The sequence below is a fragment of the Gekko japonicus genome, unplaced genomic scaffold (genome assembly GCF_001447785.1).
Source record: "Gekko japonicus isolate JY-2015 unplaced genomic scaffold, Gekko_japonicus_V1.1 scaffold2024, whole genome shotgun sequence".
NCBI classification, from domain to species: domain Eukaryota; kingdom Metazoa; phylum Chordata; class Lepidosauria; order Squamata; family Gekkonidae; genus Gekko; species Gekko japonicus.
In genome coordinates, this window is record NW_015163149.1 from 92,876 (window position 1) to 110,921 (window position 18,046).

General features: G+C 55.1%; 1 protein-coding gene across 2 annotated transcripts in view; it reads right to left on the reverse strand.

The window, feature by feature from the left end:
- Positions 1-18,046, reverse strand: part of LOC107106821 (CLOCK-interacting pacemaker-like) — a 29,101-nt gene that overhangs the window by 3,191 nt on the left and 7,864 nt on the right. The window contains exons 1-2 of one of the 2 annotated variants that reach the window (XM_015407032.1): positions 6,607-6,836; positions 3,356-3,574 (exon numbers count right to left, since the gene is read on the reverse strand). In XM_015407032.1, the coding sequence (XP_015262518.1) occupies positions 3,356-3,554 (199 nt within the window). In that variant the 5' untranslated portion in view covers positions 3,555-3,574; positions 6,607-6,836. Of the gene's footprint in view, positions 1-3,355; positions 3,575-6,606; positions 6,837-18,046 lie in introns of those variants that run through there. The other variant, XM_015407033.1, reaches the window with a different exon arrangement.

Sequence of the window (18,046 nt, forward strand, 5' to 3'; positions counted from 1 at the left end):
ATTCTTGTGGAACAGAGAGCCAACGTACCGATATACCAAGCCCCGCTTGGGACATTGTGGTGCAACCCCCCAGTTATCCCTTCCTGCTATTTTCCTTCCTGGCCAGAAGCCCCCAGACAATGTGATCTCCCCACCCACCCCCCAAGTGCTCGCCATCTCAGGCTCGACATGGAGCGACTTCCACAGAAAAGGGACGAACAGAAGCTTGAAGCAACCCCGCCTGCGTTTCAGACCCTCTTCAGAAGGCCAGAGCGGCCCCAGCCAATCCCTTCTCCCTCGGGGGGATCCCTCCTTTCGCTCACAGGGAGGGAGGGATGTTTCTGCCCCAGGGAGGTGCTCCAGAAATCCTCCACGTGGGGGGCCACAGCTCCTCCACAAGTATGCTTACTCACGGGGAAGCCACATGCCACGAATCCAAGGTCCTCCGTCACCAAGGTCCGGCTTTTTCAAAGACATAGGCCTCTCCCCCTTCTTGGCACTTCCTCACCCTCAGAAGCATTTTTGATTTCTTTTTCTCTTAAAATGAACATTTGCAATAATCTATGGAATGGCAGGAATGGTGGGGAGAGGGCTCTAGGACCACAGGGGGGATTTCTGGGGTGTCGCTGCCTTTTAATGGCTGTCTGAGACGCTGGATTTCAGTGGGACGGTGACTCTTTTCCCGGCAGAAAGACGGAGCGATAGGAGGAGATGGGCAAAATGCAGCAGGTCCCTGAAGATGATCGGGGGCCTGGAGACCAAGCCTTACAAGGAAATTAGTTGCTGTAGGTTTTCCGGGATGTGTGGCTGTGGTCTTGGCAAGGTAGGACCTGACATTTCGCCAGCAGCTGTGACTGGTATCCTCAGAGGTACAACACAGAAAGATGGAGCACTCTCTGTGTCAAGGTGAGAAGGAGGAAAATGGTAGGCAGGTAATCTATATCTACTCAGGAAGGTGGGGTAGGGCTGAGTCGTGATCTTGCATTATCAGCCCTACCCCACCTTCCTGAGTAGATATAAATTACCTGCCTACCCTTTTCTGGGAGCTGCGGTGGCTCAAGCGGTTAAGACGCTGAACTGCAGGCTGTGGAAGTTCAGTAGTTCAGCAGTTCGAGACCCGGGTGCCGCATGACGGAGTGAGCTCCCATCTCTAGTTCCAGCTCCTGCCAACCTAGCAGTTCGAAAGCAAGAAATTGCATGTAGATAAATAGGGACCGCTTCGGTGGGAAGGTCACAGCGTTCCGTGCGCCTTGGTGTTTAGTCATGCTGGCCACATGACCACGGAGACGTCTTCGGACAGCGCTGGCTCTTCGGCTTGGAAACGGAGATGAGCACCGCAACCCTAGAGTCAGACTCGACTGGCTTTCGAGCAAGGGAACCTTTACCTTTTACCCTTTTCTGCCGGAGGAGGTGGTGAGCTCCCCCTCGCTGGCAGTCTCCAAGCAGCGGCCGGACGAATGCTTGTCAGGGATGCTCTAGGCTGATCCTGCACTGAGCCGGGGGGGGGGGGGGCCAGGTGGCCCGTAGGGTCCTTTCCCAACTCTATGATTCTATAAGTAAAGATGCTGTGCGAAGTGCAGGAGAACAGAGGGAGTTCAGTGCATGACTGGGCGGGCTTGGATGGCAGCATCCACAGAGGGAGGCGACCCAAAGCCCTGCTCCTCCGCCTCCCCCCTTTGATTTCTAATGCCCCCCGTTCCCGCAGCCTCTGATGCCCCAAGCGCAGAAGCAGAATGCCTTAGAATGCCTTTGGTGCAAGAGAACAGCCCAGCTGGAGAAGAAAAACAAAGCGCAGAGGGTTTCTCCTCCCCCTCCACCTCAGTGTCATGAATCACAGAACCACAGAATACTTCATCTAGTCCAACCCAAGGGTGACGTTGTGCTGAAGGGTCACTCCCCTGCGAAGGGGTCTGGCCTCTGGTTGTCTGCTTCCAAGCACAGAGCGCTTCCAGCTGAGGTCAGATCCCAAAGGGGTGTTTCTGCACGTCGAGCCCAGCCAAAGAGAGGCCTCGCGGGGCACCCACGGCCCCTCTCTGCCGCAACTCAAACGGAGGAGGCCTCGCCGACGGACCAGTTTTCAGTCTCCTGCAGAAGACAGGAGGTTGGGAAGGAGATACAGACCCCTTCACCATCGTGTTAGAGCAAGGAACTCTGCACGTGCTCTGCGGAACCTGCTACCGCCCAGGTAACGTGTGTTTAGCAGAGTTAATTTCAACTGTATTTTTAAAAATCTGTCTCCGTGCCATGTTGCGCCTTTCCCCTGCGTTTTGTTTCTTGCTCTTTTTCTACCTTTTAAAAAAAATCCAGCAACACTTCCTTTTTTAATCCTCTCTTTTATAATAAACCCTTTTCAGAAAGACTTCATTGTTGCTTCACTTAGTACGATTTTGCTTCACTTGGTACAATTTACTTCTCTGAGATTATTTTCCAGCGAGAAGATATTCCTCTTAAGCTCTTCTCCACAGGCTGGGCCGCACGGGGGCTTCCGGGCTGGTTATAAGGTGTTTTCCAGGGTCTCTATCTTGTCATGTAGGCGGATCATGAGAAGGAAGGCCGGAAAGTATCAGGCAGCGCTCGGCTCTCGTGGCCCCTTTCTTACATGCCCAGGGAAATGCCAATCACCACTTTGGGACCAGGAAGCCATTTTTCTCCAGGCCGGTTCGGCCAGGGATCCTGGAGGGGTTTTGGTCATCTTCTGGGTATGGAACAGTTCTTAGTTCTTCTGGGCGTGGAACAGGGGTCACCGCGGGTGTGGAGGGGGAAGTATTTGTGAATTTCCTGCACTGTGCAAGGGGTTGGACAAGATGACCCTGGGGAGGTCCCTTCTGACTACATGATTCTATTCTATGATTCCAGCTCGGACCAGAGATCCTGGAGGTTTTTTGCCTTCCTCTGGGCACAGAGGAGGGGCAGGAGGTTGCTATGAATTTCCTGCATTGCGTGTGGGGGTTGGACTGGATGACCTTTGGGGGATTCCTTCCAGCTCTATGTTTCTATTATTCTGGTACTGCGCTAAAAGATTACCTTCTTGTCGCATCAGTCCCGATGTCCGCAGGAGGTCCTGGGTGGCGGCACCTGGTTACCGAGGTGTTCTCCAGGGAACCCTTGCTAGAAGGGAATTTGCCAGCAAGGAAAGACACCGTTCCCCCCCCCCTACCGTAACAATTGACCACTCCTGGGGGCACCGGTGGGGGACCCCTCACATCTCCATGCACCAAGAGCGCAGGGAGGCCAATCTCTCTCCTGCAGCGTTGCAGACCTCAAGGTGTGTGGGGTGTGTGTGTGGGGCGCACGTTAACTGGCAGATGCACTTCCCGGAGGAGTGGCCTCCCACATGCACCCACCACCACCAACGCCCCATCTGCAGGCCCCCTACCTGAAAACCCCGAGTCCTTCTCCACTTCGCTCGACAAGTGATGGGACGTCCCGCTCGACGCAAGGCCCACCGTCATCTTCACAGCCTGCCGAGGGCTGCCCTCCGAGCCGGGGCTCTCTGACTTCGAGGACCGAGCTGGACCAGTCTTCTTCCCAGGCTTCAGCGGGTGACCGGGCGGGGACGGCTGATCAGAGGGCATGGCGGCTCTCTCTGCTGCTCCTGGGGGGAGAGAGACCGGATGTACACCCCACTCTTCACTACCCGAAGGAGACTCAGAGCGGCTCACAATCTCCTTCCCCTTCCCCCTCCCCACAACAGACACCCTGTGAGGCGGGTGGGGCTGAGAGAGCTCTCCCGATAACTGCCCTTGAGAGAACAGCTCTGAGAGAACTTGTGACTGACCCAAGGTCGCACCAGCAGCTGCACATGGAGGAGGAGACGAGATTGGATTTACACCCCGCCCTTCACTACCCGAAGGAGACTCAGACCGGCTCACAATCTCCTTCCCCATCCCCTCCCCACAACAGACACCCTGTGAGGCGGGTGGGGCTGAGAGAGCTCTCCCGAGGACTGCCCTTGAGAGAACAGCTCTGAGAGGACTTGTGACTGACCCAAGGTCACACCAGCAGCTGCACGTGGAGGAGGAGAAGAGATTGGATTTACACCCCACCCTTCACTACCCGAAGGAGATTCAGACCGGCTCACAATCTCCTTCCCCTTCCCCTCCCCACAACAGACACCCTGTGAGGCTGAGAGAGCTCTCCCGAGGACTGCCCTTGGGAGAACAGCTCTGAGAGAACTTGTGACTGACCCAAGGTTGCATCAGCAGCTGCACATGGAGGAGCGGGGAATCAAACCCGGTTCTCCCAAATTAGAGTCCGTGTGCCTAACCACTACACCAACCTGTCTGGAAGGAGGAACAAAAGGACTGCCTGGGTGTGGAGAAGAGTTCAAATGCAAATACGCAACATTCACTTACAGAGTTTCCTCGACTGAAAATGCCTCGCGAAAAAGAAGAGGAAGAGGAAATTGGATTTACACCCCGCCCTTCACTACCCAGAGGAGCAGCTGACCAACTCCTTTCCCTCCCCCTCCCCGCAACAGACACCCTGTGAGGTAGGCGGGGCTGAGAGAGCTCTCTCGCGGACTGCCCTTGAGAGAACAGCTCCGAGACAACGCGTGACTGACCCAAGGTCACACCAGCAGCTGCATGCGGAGAAGGGGAATCAAACCCGGTTCTCCCAGATTAGAGTCCGCGCTCCTAGCCACTACACCAAACTGGCCCAGAGAGGTTTCCCTGCTGCCGCTGTTCTAAAGGCCACAAAAACCCTGCTCAGTCACCAGAGTTGCCAGGTGGGCAGCCCTCAAGGTTGCCAGCCTCCAGGTGGGGCCTGGACATCCCCCGGAATTACGACCGACCTCCAGACAGCAGAGAGCAGCTCCCGCTGGAGAAAATGGCTATGCGGGTGGATGCTGTGGCATTCTGCCTCACCGAGGCCCCTCCCCTCCCCAGGCCCCACCCCCCAAATCTCTTGGATTTTCCCAACCAGGAGCTGGCAAACCAAGTCTCTGCACAGGGTCTCTTTACAGCTCTCCAGGTCTCCAGCTCAACCAAGTCTCTTTACAGCTCTCCAGGGTCTCAGGCAGGGACACGTTCCACCCCACACCAGCCCCCAGTCCAGTGTTCCCTCTAAGCTGAGCTAGTGTGAGCTAGCTCACCGTTTTTTAGCCTCCGGCTCACACATTTTTGTCTTCGCTCAGGAAGGGATGGGGCTCCAGGGAAAACTGATTCCTGCAGCAGCCAAACTGGTCGCTCAGAACTTTAATGCCAGTAGCTCACCAAGTAGAGTTTTTGCTCACAGGACTCCACAGCTTAGAGGGAGCATTGGCCCCCACCCACCTCTCCCTGGTGCCTTTACCTCCAGAGCACCTCCAACAGCCAAATTTGGCTCAGCGACTGGCCGGCCCACGAAGCCTTTAGCCCACATACCCAGGGCCACGTCCGCTCATGCACCCCCCCCCCCCACTACTTTCTCCAAGAACCTCATTAACAAACTCACCCGTACTGGCCAGAAACTCCGCTCCTTTGAGACATTACTAAATGTCACACACACACACACCCGCACCCACACACCACTGCGGTGGACACATGAACACACGAAGCTGCCTTCAACGGACTCAGTCCCTCGTCAAGGTCAGTCTTGTCTACTCTGACTGGCAGCTGCTCTCCGGGGTCTCAGGTGGAGCTCCTTCACGTCACCTCCTGCCTGGTCCTTTTTAACTGGAGATGCCGGGGATTGAACCTGGGACCTCCTGCATGCCATGCAGAGGCTCTGCCACTGAGCCACAGCCCCTCTTGACAGCTCTCCAGGGTCTCAGGCGGAGGTCTCTCCCATCACCTCCTGCCTGGTCCTTTTCTACTAGAGATGCCAAGGATTGAACCTGGGACCTTCTGCATGCCAAACGGGGGCTCTACTGCGGAGCCACAGCCCCTCTTTACAGCTCTCCAGGGTCTCAGGCAGAGGTCTTTCCCATCCCCTCCTGCCTGCTCCTTTTTAACTGGAGATGTTGCCGGGGACTGAACCTGGGACCTTCTGCCTGCCAAGCAGAGGCTCTTCCACTGAGCCACGGCCCCTTTCTACAGCTCTCCAGGGTCTCAGGCAGAGGTCTTTCCCATCCCCTCCTGCCTGGTCCATTTTAAGTGGAGATGCCGGGGCTTGAACCTGGGACCTTCTGCACGCCAAGCAGAGGCTCTTCCACTGAGCCACGGCCCCTCTTGACAGCTCTCCAGGGTCTCGGGCGGAGGTCTTTTTCACCACCTCCTGCCTGGTCCTTTTAACTGGAGATGCTGGGGATTGAACCTGGGACCTTCCGCATGCCAAGCAGAGACTCTACTGCTGAGCCACAGCCCCACTTTACAGCTCTCCAAGGTCTCAGGCGGAGGTCTTTCCCATCCCCTTCTGCCTGGTCCTTTTTACCTGGAGATGCGGGGACCTTCTGCGTGCCCAGAAAACTCTCTGCCTCTGAGCTGCCCCAGCTTCGCCACAAACTCACTCCCGCGACAAAGGAAGCCATCCATTTTCCTGCCCGGCTTACCCACGACGACTGGAGAGTTTGCAGCTGAGGAGAACTTCAACTCCCCCCCTCCCCTTCCAACCACTACGAACCCCCCCCCCCCCCCCCGCCGTATCTCACAAGCTCCTTCGATGAGCACCGGAGCCACAGATGTCGCCTGGCTGGTTTCCGCTCACCTAAACAAAGGCTGCGCCTCCCACAACATCTGGGGCTGCCGGGCGCAAGTCGGAGGGACTCCTCTCCCCGTCCGTCTGGAGGGGGCAGTTGGGGGGGGGTCTCCTCTAGCTAGGGCCCGGGGGCCATCTGCCCCCCCCCCTCTTCAGAAGGAGGGCGCTGGACCGGCATCCCCCTCCGCCGTCCCCCCAGGAGGAGCGCGTCCCCTCTCTGCCGCCAGGGCGAGGCTCTGGAGTCTCCCCGCGATTACATAACCAGACCAGACCGACGGCCTCCCTCCCTCCCTCCCTCCCTCCCTGACTCTTCAGGCCTGGCACCGCCACGCGCGGGGAGGAGCCAGGCAGCTGGGCGGGCAGCCCCCTCTCCTCTGCCCACAAGCAGGGAGGGGAGGAGGGCGGTGCCGCCAGGCAGCTGTTTGCAACACATGGCCGCCCCGCAGCAGCCCCAGAGACACATTGCCAGGCACGTGCTCCCCGGGCCCGGCTCTCACGGTGCCCAGACGGCCACAGGTGGCCTCCCTCCTGCCAGGCAGGCAAGAGCGGTGGGTGTGTGGGCATCGCAGAAGTCAGACGGGAAACAAAAGGCAGGCAGGTGGGCCTCTGGATAAGGTATGCCGGGAAGAACGCCTCTCCCAGACAGGCCCGGTTTCCTACCCACACGACCCCATCAGGATGGCTCAGGGCTCCCACACAGGCCGCTGCATTTCTGTTATTTACGTGAGTTATCCTTGGCCCTCCTCATGGGGGGCACGAGGCCGATGGCTCGTGGTGCGCCGGGACCGGCGACCAAATGGGACATCCGAGACCCGATGCGTTCGGAGCGCTGGAAGGCTGGAACCGCCACAGACACCTGAAGCACGGCATTGGGTATTGACACAAGGTGCTTTAAGCAGCACAGGAATTACATAAGAGGATCCTGCTCATAATGAGCTAGGCACGGCAGCAGAGACGGTGATGCGTTGGTGGCCCAAGGCCAAGGGCAGTGGCTTCCCCAGGATGTGCTTTAAGTGGCCAGGAGTCCCAGAGCAGACGCCCGGATCACAGCCGCGGCCTCCCTCCCTCCCAAGAATGAACCACAGGGTGCCTCTGAGATACCCTTAACTCTGTGCATGGAAGGCCCAGGCTGGAAACCTACAAGACTCCGGCATCTCAGGTGGGAAAAGGGTCCTTCCGTCAGTCACCTACTACCCAGCCTGTTTGCCTGGAAACGACGGGACCTTCTGCACGCAAAGAAGAAATTGATAATAGAGTCCCCAAAATGACGACGCAATACTTCCTTTAAACTATAAAAGCTTAAGAAAAGGATTGAGCTGCACTATATCCCCATATCTTTCGGATACTACAAACAAAAGATGCAGATGGGCCTCCTCTAGAGCACGGTTTGACGCATTTCCCTCCACAGTTTGGTACGGAAGATTCTCCCGGCTGTCCTTGCAGCAGCGTTGCTGCCCCGGTTCAAATAAAAGTGGTTGAATCTATCACACATATACTTTTGCAGCATGAATTCTATCAAGAAGAAAGGCTACAAGTAATTATTCCCTTAATATGTTGTCCATGGCTTTCACGGCCGGAGTTCATTAGTTGCTGTAGGTTTTCCAGGCTGCGTGGTCGTGGTCTTGGCATGGTAGGACCTGGCGTTTCGCCAGTAGCTGTGACTGACATCCTCAGAGGTATAACACAGAAAGGTGGAGTACTCTCTGTGTCAAGGAGTTCTTAGAGATCAAGCAGATCCAAGGAAGTGTGACACAGAGAGTATTCCTTTCTGTGTTATACCTCCGAGGATACCAGTCACAGCTCCTGGCGAGACGTCCGGTCCCTACCATGCCAAGACCACGGCCGCACCAAAAAAGGACTGCTGACTGTCTCTATTCCCCAACCCCGTTCTCTAACCGCACGGGGTCAGCCTGGTGGAACCCTCCAAGTTTCAAATCCTCTGCGATTCTAGCAGGCACCGGAGTTCAGTTCTAGGCATCCTTCCCAAGTAATACATTTTTTTGTTTTGCTAGAGTCTATAGCAAGGGTCATTTCCTGTGGGAGCGCACAGAAGCAAAGCTCCGGCAGTAAGGAGGCCAGGGGGCGGGCACATGCAACAAGCCCCACCCCCTGCTCCCAGCAGTCCTCAGTCAGGCTACAAGGAGCAAGAAGCAGCCAGGTAAGTTGCAGAGCCAACCCCCCGCCCGCCTTCAGGTATAAGCTCTCCCTCCTCTGTGAGGGCAGATCTGCACGTCCCCCCCCCCCATAGCTAGCAACCCAAAACAGTCCAGTGGCACCTTTAAGACCAAGTTTTATTCAGGTACAAGCTCTCCCTCCTCTGCGAGGACAGATCTGCACATTCTCCCCCCCCCCCAATAGCTAGTAATCCAAAACAGTCCAGTGGAGCCTGAGCGGTGGGTGTTGCCTTCTGACACACTTCCGGTGATGTCAGGGGGTGTGGCATATGCAAATAAGCTATGCTAATAAGCTATGCTAATGAGCTCCTGCACCTCTTTTTCTACGAAATGACCCCTGCACAGGACAGATCTGCACGTCGCCACCCCCCCCCCCAAAAAAAGCTAGCAATCCAAAACAGTCCAGTGGAGCCTGAGCTTCCGGTGATGTCAGAGGGTGTGGCATATGCAAATAAGTTATGCTAATGAGCTCCTGCACCTCTTTTTCTACAAAATGACCCCTGGTTCTACAGGTCCACTTCAGCCTCTTCTGCGTCAGCGGCTGGTGCACAGACTTGGATGACTGTGATGCTGAACGGTTTGCCTTGGACGACTGTGCGACTGAACAACAACAAAACAAAAACAGAATTCCTTCCGCCGGCAGATTTAAAAACAACAACCCACCACTACCTGAATTGGCCAGTTTACCACGCCAGTTTAAGCAACAACAACAACGAGCTGTATGCAAAACGCAAAGAGAAAGAATTGCAATGGACTTCGCATTCCGGAACATCAACAGACACCTATCAAAACTTGGATTTCTACGTAACTCGGCTGGGCTGTACGGCGGGATTGAGGAAGGATCAACTGCAGGTGTCCCCCCCCCCCCCCATCCCCCCAACACTGAGAGCCCACTTTTATGATACTGGAACAACAACGAGGAGGGGGAGGGGGAGAGTTGCTCCCCCAAACAGCCATTGTGACACCTTCACCAAACTACAACTCCCAGGATTCTTCGGGGAAAGTTACAACAGGCGAACACTGGAAGACCGACCCAGCGTGGCCATCGATCCAGTCTGAAACTAGAAGCCCCAATTCTCAAGGCATTCTTCTCGAAGGACCGAGCGGCCTCCCCTCCCAACAATTCAGCACCTCTGGGGCTGCACAGCTGGGTGCTTCCTCAAGAGCCCCCCCCCACCAGTCGCGTGCCTCATGGATCTAGCCCACTCACGCCCATCCCAGACGGATGTTTCCCCCCACTTCTCCTGACAAGTGGGTTTCTCTACACCCCGGGGACGCTCCACCCTCGCAAGCTTGAGAAGGTCCTCCTGAACGCCCCACGCAAAAACAAACATAGAGTCCACTTTTGCTATCTTGAGTGCCCTCAAAGAATCCTGGGAAATGCAGTTTGACAACACCGCTGAGAATTCCTTGGGGGGGGGGAGAGCGGCCCTTCCCTCCCCCCTCACGGAACCAATTCCCTCTCCTCCTTGGAGGATTGAGCTCGCTGCTCTGCTCGGTAGAGACCCGTAACTGGAACAGACCTGCTCAGATGGGGATGATGAGAACGGATTCCCGTCTTCTTGCAGGAAGTGCTGGTGAAGTGGAAGGCAGGCAGGCCAGGGTCTCTCGGACAGCGGGAGAGGAAGAACTCACCCTGGTTTTGGACTGTTTGGTGTCGTGGTTAAGTGCGCGGACTCTAATCTGGGAGAACGGGGTTTGATTCCCCACTCCTCCTCCACTTGCACCTGGCTGGATGACCTTGGGCAAGCCATAGTTCTGATAAGGGCTGTTCTTGAAAAAGAGCAGTTTCTGTCAAGAGCTCTCTCAGCCCCGCCTACCTCGCAGGGGGTCTGTTGTGGGGAGGGGAAGGGAAAGGAGTTTGTCAGCCGCTCTGAGACACCTTTGGGTAGTGAAGGGCAGGGTATAAATCCAGTCTCTTCTCCTCCTCTTCTTCTTCTTCTCCTCCTCCTCCGCTTGCACCTGGCTGGATGACCTTGGGCAAGCCGTAGTTCTGATAAGAGCTGTTCTTGGAAAAGAGCAGTTTCTATCATAGCTCTCTCAGCCCCACCGACCTCACAGGGTGTGTCTGTTGTGGGGAGGGGAAGGGAAAGGAGTTTGTCAGCCGCTCTGAGACTCCTCTGGGTAGTGAAGGGCGGGGGATAAATCCAATCTCCTCCTCTTGTTATCATGGACAGGGCGAGGGGGAAATTGGGACAGGCCACGGTTCTCCCATGGGGGGGGGGAAACAATACCGTGGCACTCCAGAGAGTCTGGCAGGGCCAGGTCATCTCACTGACATGGCGGTTCTGTGCCCAGAGGGAGTTCTGTTTGGTGCAAAAGAGCACCTGCAGTCGCAGCTGGTACAGCCCGAGTTTCACCTCCTCTGCTCTTTCAAGGCAAGGAGGCCTCATCTTATTTTCCACGCAAAACTCCTCTCCCTGCAGACTGGCACAGCGGCAGAGCCAGGAGAACGAGTCCTGCGCCCTCCCCCCTGGAACGGCTTGCGGGAGATCCTGGTGGCAGAAGAGGCCGGGCAACTTCCAGGCTGGCACGATGGGAGAATGAGATCAAGCCTTTCTGGTTGGCCGGCTGCCCGGTTTGGTCAGAAAGTATTCCTTGCTGCTCAACAGGTGTCCCCTCGCAGAAGGGGGGGGGGAAGGACCTGAAAGCTGGGCTGACTCCTTACCACAGAGAAGGAATTGTCTGCCCCACACCGGCTAAAGAGCAGCTTTGGTACAGGAAGGAGTTAGGACCAGTGTTCCCTCTAAGCTAAGTTGGCGTGAGCCAGCTCACAGTTTTTTAGCCTCCGGCTCACACATTTTTGTCTTCGCTCAGGAAGGATGGGGCTCCAGAGCAAACTACTTTATGCAGCAGCCAAATCGCTCGCTCACAACTTTAATGCCAGCAGCTCACAAAGTAGATTTTTTTTGCTCACAACACTCCACAGCTTAGAGGGAGCATTGGTTAGGACGTGAAGCATCCCGTTCCCAAATGTGCACATTCGGGGGGGGGGGCACACTTTGCACAGACGGCTCAGAAGCTTGGGGCTCTTTCACTTGGAGAAACGACAGCTGAGGGGTGACGTGATCGAGGTTTATAAGATGATGCATGGGATACAGCAGGTAGAGAAAGAGGTATCTTTCTCCCTTTCTCACCAGACAAGAACTCGTGGGCACGCCATGTAATTGCTGAGCAGTCAGGTTAGAACAGATAAAAGGAAGTCCTTCGTCACCCAAAGAGTGATTCACACATGGAATTCACTGCCACTGGAGGTGGCGGCGGCTACAAGCATGGACGGCTTCAAGAGGGAATTAGATAAGTATATGGAGCAGAGGTCCATCGGTGGCTATTAGCCACAAGGTATAGATAGGGGCTCTCCGTCTGGGGCAAGGGATGCTCTGTCTTCTTGGTGCTGGGGGGGGGACAGTGGGGGGGCTCCTAGTGTCCTGGCCCCGCTGCTGGATCTCCTGATGGCCCCTGGTATTTTTGGCCACTGTGCGACACAGAGTGTTCGACTGGATGGGCCATTGGCCTGATCCAACATTGGATTCTCTGATGTTCTCTTACGTTCTTAAGCTGCCAGCAACCAATTCTGAAAACCTGACGGAAGGGCACGGTGGGTGGCATTCCCGCCTTCCTCACGTGCCCCCCCCCCACGATACAGAAAAGACTTTCAGCGGCACATGACAGCTGCCCAGCTGGGTTGCCAGCTCTGGGAATTCCCGGAGGTTTCGGGGAGGGGAGGGCTTGAGAAAGGGAGGGACCTCAGCAGAGTGTAATGCCATAGACGTGGGTGGGGCTGAGAGAGCTCTGACAGAAACTGCTCTTTTCCGAGAACAGCTCTGACAGAACTGTGGCTTGCCCCAGGTCATCCAGCAGCTGCAAGCGGAGGAGTGGGGAATCAAACCCGGTTCTCCCACATTAGAGTCTGCACACTTAACCACGACACCAAACTTTCCCCGTTCTGCTGCTCCCCCCTCTCCACCCCCACCACTTGCCACCGCCAGCATGTGGGATTAGGGGGTCAGCCTTCTCCAGCAGCCAAAAGTGGAATCAGTGGGCCGGCCATGTGCATCTGTTTACACCCCGCCCTGACCCGAAGCGAGGGGGGAGAGAAGGGGGGGGGTGACGGCAGGGACGACTACTACGTTCCTGGAGCGGGAGGCCAATTACGTAATGGCACAGAGTGTTCCCAACCCAGAGAGGAGGCGCACGCCTGGCCAGGCAGAGCACACACAAGCGCACTGGTGGCCCGGCCTGGCCGAGGGCAGGTGGGAGCCTCCGGCAGCACACACGTACAGGGGAGGGGAGGGGCCCCCTGCCCGGACAGCCAGGGGGAGGGCGGAAGAGAAAGACAAAGAGAATGTTCGGCTTCAGGCTTCAAACTTTCCCAAAGTTCCGTCCCCTCCACCATCTGGCTACCGCTTTTGCTCCAGAAAAAAACAAACACATGCGCGCGCACACATGCACAAACACTCCAATATAGGGTTGCCAACTCCCTGCTGGGAAATCCCTGGAGAGCTGGGGGTGGCGCCTGGGGGAAACCGAGTTTGGCGAGGGGAGGGGCGGCCTCAGCAGGGATGTGGTCCCTGCCGTGCCCTGATCTCTGTAGTCTGGAGATGAGCAGTGATTCCGGGAGATCTCCCGGCCCCACCTGGAGGTTGGTAACCAAGGCTCCCCCTAAGCTGCGGAGTCTTGTGTGCAGAAATCCTACTCGGTGAACGACTGGCCTTAAAGTTGTGAGCGAGCGATTTGGCTGCTGCATAAATGCGTCTGCTCTGGAGCCGTCCTTCCTGAGCCAAGACAAAAATGCGTGAGCCGGAGGCTAAAAAAACCCCATCAGCTAGCTCACGCTATAACTCAGCTTAGAGGGAACACTGTTGGTAACCCTTCTTCAAGTTGCCTCCTTCAACCTTGCTTGAAGCTGTGCCTCCTGGTCCAGGGAATCCTGCCGCCCCCCACCCCCCACCCCCCACCATACGCGCACGCTCACAATACCCAGCTATGCAGAAGCAGCAAAGCAGTCGCTAGCTAAAGACCTTTTAATCCCAGGGACAGCTGACACAAACGATCCCCCGGCTGGCCAGCCCACCCCTTTGCCACAAAGAAGCCGGGCGGCCACTATGACTAGAGCATCGGATTATCACTCCCACACACAAACACACACACACAGAGACACCCTGCCTGGCCCCAGGTCCAACTGGATGCATTGGCCCAGAACAACACACAGCCCAGAATCAATTTCAGAGTCCAGTGGAATCTTAAGAACAGAAGAGAAGCCCATGTTGGATCAGGCCAAAGGCCCATCCAGTCCAGTACTCTGTGTCACACAGTGGCCAAAAATACCAGGTGCCACCAGGAGGTCCAGCAGTGGGGCCAGGACACCAGGAGCCCTCCCACTGTGGCCCCCCCCAAGCACCAAGAAGACAGAGCATCCCTTGCCCCAGAGTTCCTATCTCTACCTTGTGGCTAATAGCCACTCATGGACCTCTGCTCCATAAAAGAACATAAGAGAAGCCAATGTTGGATCAGGCCAATGGCCCATCCAGTCCAACACTCTGTGTCACACAGTGGCCAGAAATACCAGGGGCCCTCAGGAGGTCCAGCAGTGGGGCCGGGACCTCGAAGACCAACAAAGGTTTATTCAAGGGGTGAGCTTCCGTGTGCAAGGCACACTTTTGAAAATACTTTTCCAAACACCGCTTCAGACCCACACGGTGGCCCGCCTGGAACTAGTTCAGAAGCACACATCCCAGGCCACCTGGGCTGCAGAGAAGGTTCCTGGCCATGCACAGAGGGGAAAGATGGTCGTGGGGATTGGTCAATGTGGCTGTATGCTCTTGGTGGGTGCGGCAGCAGCCCACTGCCCCTTTTGAGACTGGCAGCGTTGCCTTCTCAGGCCGGTCCACCCCCCACCCCGCTCTGCAGCCAAGAAGAGAAAAAGAAGCCTTCCCAAATCTTCAGCCCCTGCAGCCTTCTGGGACACGGGACTGCGAATTCTGCCACAGTCCTCAGGGGTTGGTCCAAAGCTCTGGGGAACGGCAGAAGATTTACTCAACAAGGGGCAAGAGGGCCAAGTCCACATGCCACTGATGCACCTCTTAAGCTACTTTTGAAAATAATAATAATGAAGAAACCACGCCACGCATGTCACCGCCAGAGCATCCGCATCTAAGTTTCTTGGCCTCAGGCTTCCGTGCACAAAAGTTTGAGGATTGATGTCAGGGCGGCTCCGGAGATTCCAGAAGGAAATGCAAGGGGGGGGGGGGGGAAGGACACCCTACAATCAAAGAACTGGATTTTTGTGGCTGGCAAACACTTTAGCTCTTTAGGCTGGCATTCAGAGAGAGAGAGAGAGAGAGGGGGGGGGGTTACACTGCAAAGTTTCTTTGCACCCTGTACAAGCCCTCTGAAATCAGAGGCTTTGGGTCCCATGTCAAGACAGAGAAAACTGCCCTATGAAACATCAACAGACCTGAGCAGAACCAACCTGCACCCTAGACTTCCCTCCCCAAGTGCAACCATCAATGCACTGGGTTCACATCCGTGCTTCCCCCCCCCCCCCCCCACCAAATGCACTATTTTTTCACAAAGCCTGGGAAAAACAGCAAAAAGGGCAGAACCGTCCAAATGGCACAAAATGTGCCTATCAGAGTAACACCTGTACACAACCATGCCCTCCCCTTACAGTCAGCCCCACCGACTCCCGGCTTGCCAGGAGACTAAAACAACCTCCCTGCCGCATACCTGCTCTGAGGGGTTCCGATCCTGCCCTGCGAGAGGCGGGAGGGGCTCAAAAGGGCGCCTCCATCTTCAAGCCGTTTCTGCAATTCCCCGATCAGGAAGGAAAGCCACAAGTGGATGCAAAGCCACACACAGAGTGAGGAAAGCTGAGCTGTGAAGGAGGAGGGGGGAGGAGGAGCCCACCCTCCCCCGCGCACGCACATGGATTGCTGGAGGAAGGCCTCGCACACAGACTCTGGGCACATTGCCCATTGGGAGGTGGATGGCTAAATATGGACGGGCTTACAAGTGCTGGTATCACCTGGAGCGGCACACTGCCGAAGAAGGGAAACGGAGAGGGCAAACTGCGGTGCCCCCCACGCCTGGAGGAAAAGGAAGGTGCTAAAGCACAACATAAAAAAAAACTAAGACCATGGCATCCGGCCCCATCACTCCTTGGCAAATAGAAGGGGAAGTCGTGGAAGTAGTGACAGACTTCACGTTCCTGGGATCCCAGATCACCGCAGACTGTGACAGCAGCCATGAAATTAAAAGACGCCTGCTCCTTGGGAGGAAAGCGATGGCGAACCTCAACAGCATGATAAAAAGTAGAGACATCACCCTGCCAACAAAAGTCCGCATGGTCAAAGCAATGGTATTCCCAGTAGTCATGTATGGCTGCGAGAGTTCTGGACTATAAGGAAGGCCGAGCGCCGAAGAATAGATGCTTTTGAACTATGGTGCTGGAGAAGACTCTTGAGAGTCCCTTGGACTGCAGGGAGATCAAATCAGTCAATCCTCAAAGAAATCAACCCTGACTGTTCCCTGGAAGGCCAGATAATGAAACTGAAGCTCAAATACTTTGGCCACCCAATGAGAAGGGAGCCCTCACTGGAGAAGACCCTGATGCTGGGAAAGACTGAAGGTCAAAGAAGACGGGGACGGCAAAGGATGAGATGGTTAGACAGTGTCATCGATGCAACGAACATGAAGTTGAGCAAAATTCAGAGGACGGCGGAAGACAGGAGGGCCTGGCGTGATCTGGTCCATGGGGTCGCAAAGAGTCGGACTCGACTGTGCGACTGAACAACAACAACAAAAGCCACCGACATGGAGACAGATGAGAGAGAGACCGTTTCCCTGGGGTTTTTTGGCAAAGACAAGAGGAATCGCCACTGCCTAGGGGTAAAACTCATCCCTGTTTGATAGGAAGTAGACAACCAGGCAGAAAGAAAGTGGCACGACCACGGTGAAATCTCCCTCAAGTTAGTTTCAGTATCTGGCAAGACCTTAAAATCCCATATATTCGACAAGAGTTAATATTGAGTCTTATAGTGGCAGCAGGAACATACACAGCAGCAAAATGGAAGTCACAAATAGCACCCTCTACAGATAACTGGATGGTGAAAATCTGGGACCTCTTCATTATGGAAAAGATTACAGGTAACAGAAAACAAGCAGTCCCCTTACCACAAAACTCTAATCTTCAACTGAAATGGGAACCATTCATAGAATATGTGACCGTATCTGACATCCAACCGCACAACCCAGTATATCTTAATACACACTTAAACAATACACACCCACTCTGCAGCACCAAAGACATCAAGTTTGTGTATCTGATCAATTAGAAAAGTAAGACAATAGACAGGAGCAGGGGTCATTTCATGCGGGAGCACACAGGAGCGGAGCTCCGGCAGCAAGGAGCCCAGGGGGCGGGCACATGCAACAAGCCCCGCCCTCTGCTTCCCGCAGCCCACAATTGGGCCACGAGGAGCAAGAAGCAGCCAGTTAAGTTGCAGAACCCCCCCCCCGCCCCGCCTTCAAGTACAAGCTCTCCCTCCTCTGTGAAGGCAGATCTGTGCATTCCCCCCCCCCAAATAGCTAGCAATCCAAAACAGTCCAGTGGAGCCTGAGCGGTGGGTGTTGCCTTATGACACAATTCCGGTGATGTCAGGGGGTGTGGCATATGCAAATAAGTTATGCTAATGAGCTCCTGCACCTCTCTTTCTACGAAATGACCCTTGGACAGGAGTATTCAAGTATTTTTATATTTAATTTAAGGATACAAAAGTTAATAAGCAATGCTGCTTGTGAGCAAAGTGGTCCTCGTCGTTATTGTTAAAGCTGTTATTATGATCATATCATTGTTACCTGTGCAATAAGCTGACGTCTATTTGTAATTTACATTGCTTTATCTAAGTCGTTGTATATTCTTGAATTATCAATAAAAATTATTAAAACTGGGGGGGGGGGGAGTTAGTTTAGACTGTCTGAAAAAAGCAATAGGCTGAGAAAAGGAAGGTTCTCCTCCCATCTGGAACTGAACAAAGGCTTGATACGAGCGAGTGGAAGATCCAGCAGACCCACAAGCCACAGATTTTGCCTACCACGATGCCACAGATTTCCTAGTGAGCTGCCCTCGGACAGGTACCCTGGGCCTGATCCAAAAGCAAGTCCAGATTCCAAAACATGCAGGGATGGAAAAGCCATTTTCGAAGAATTACCGCCTGCAGAAAACTTCTGAAATGTCATTAGGAAAGTTTAAAAGGCCACAAAACCTTTTTTAG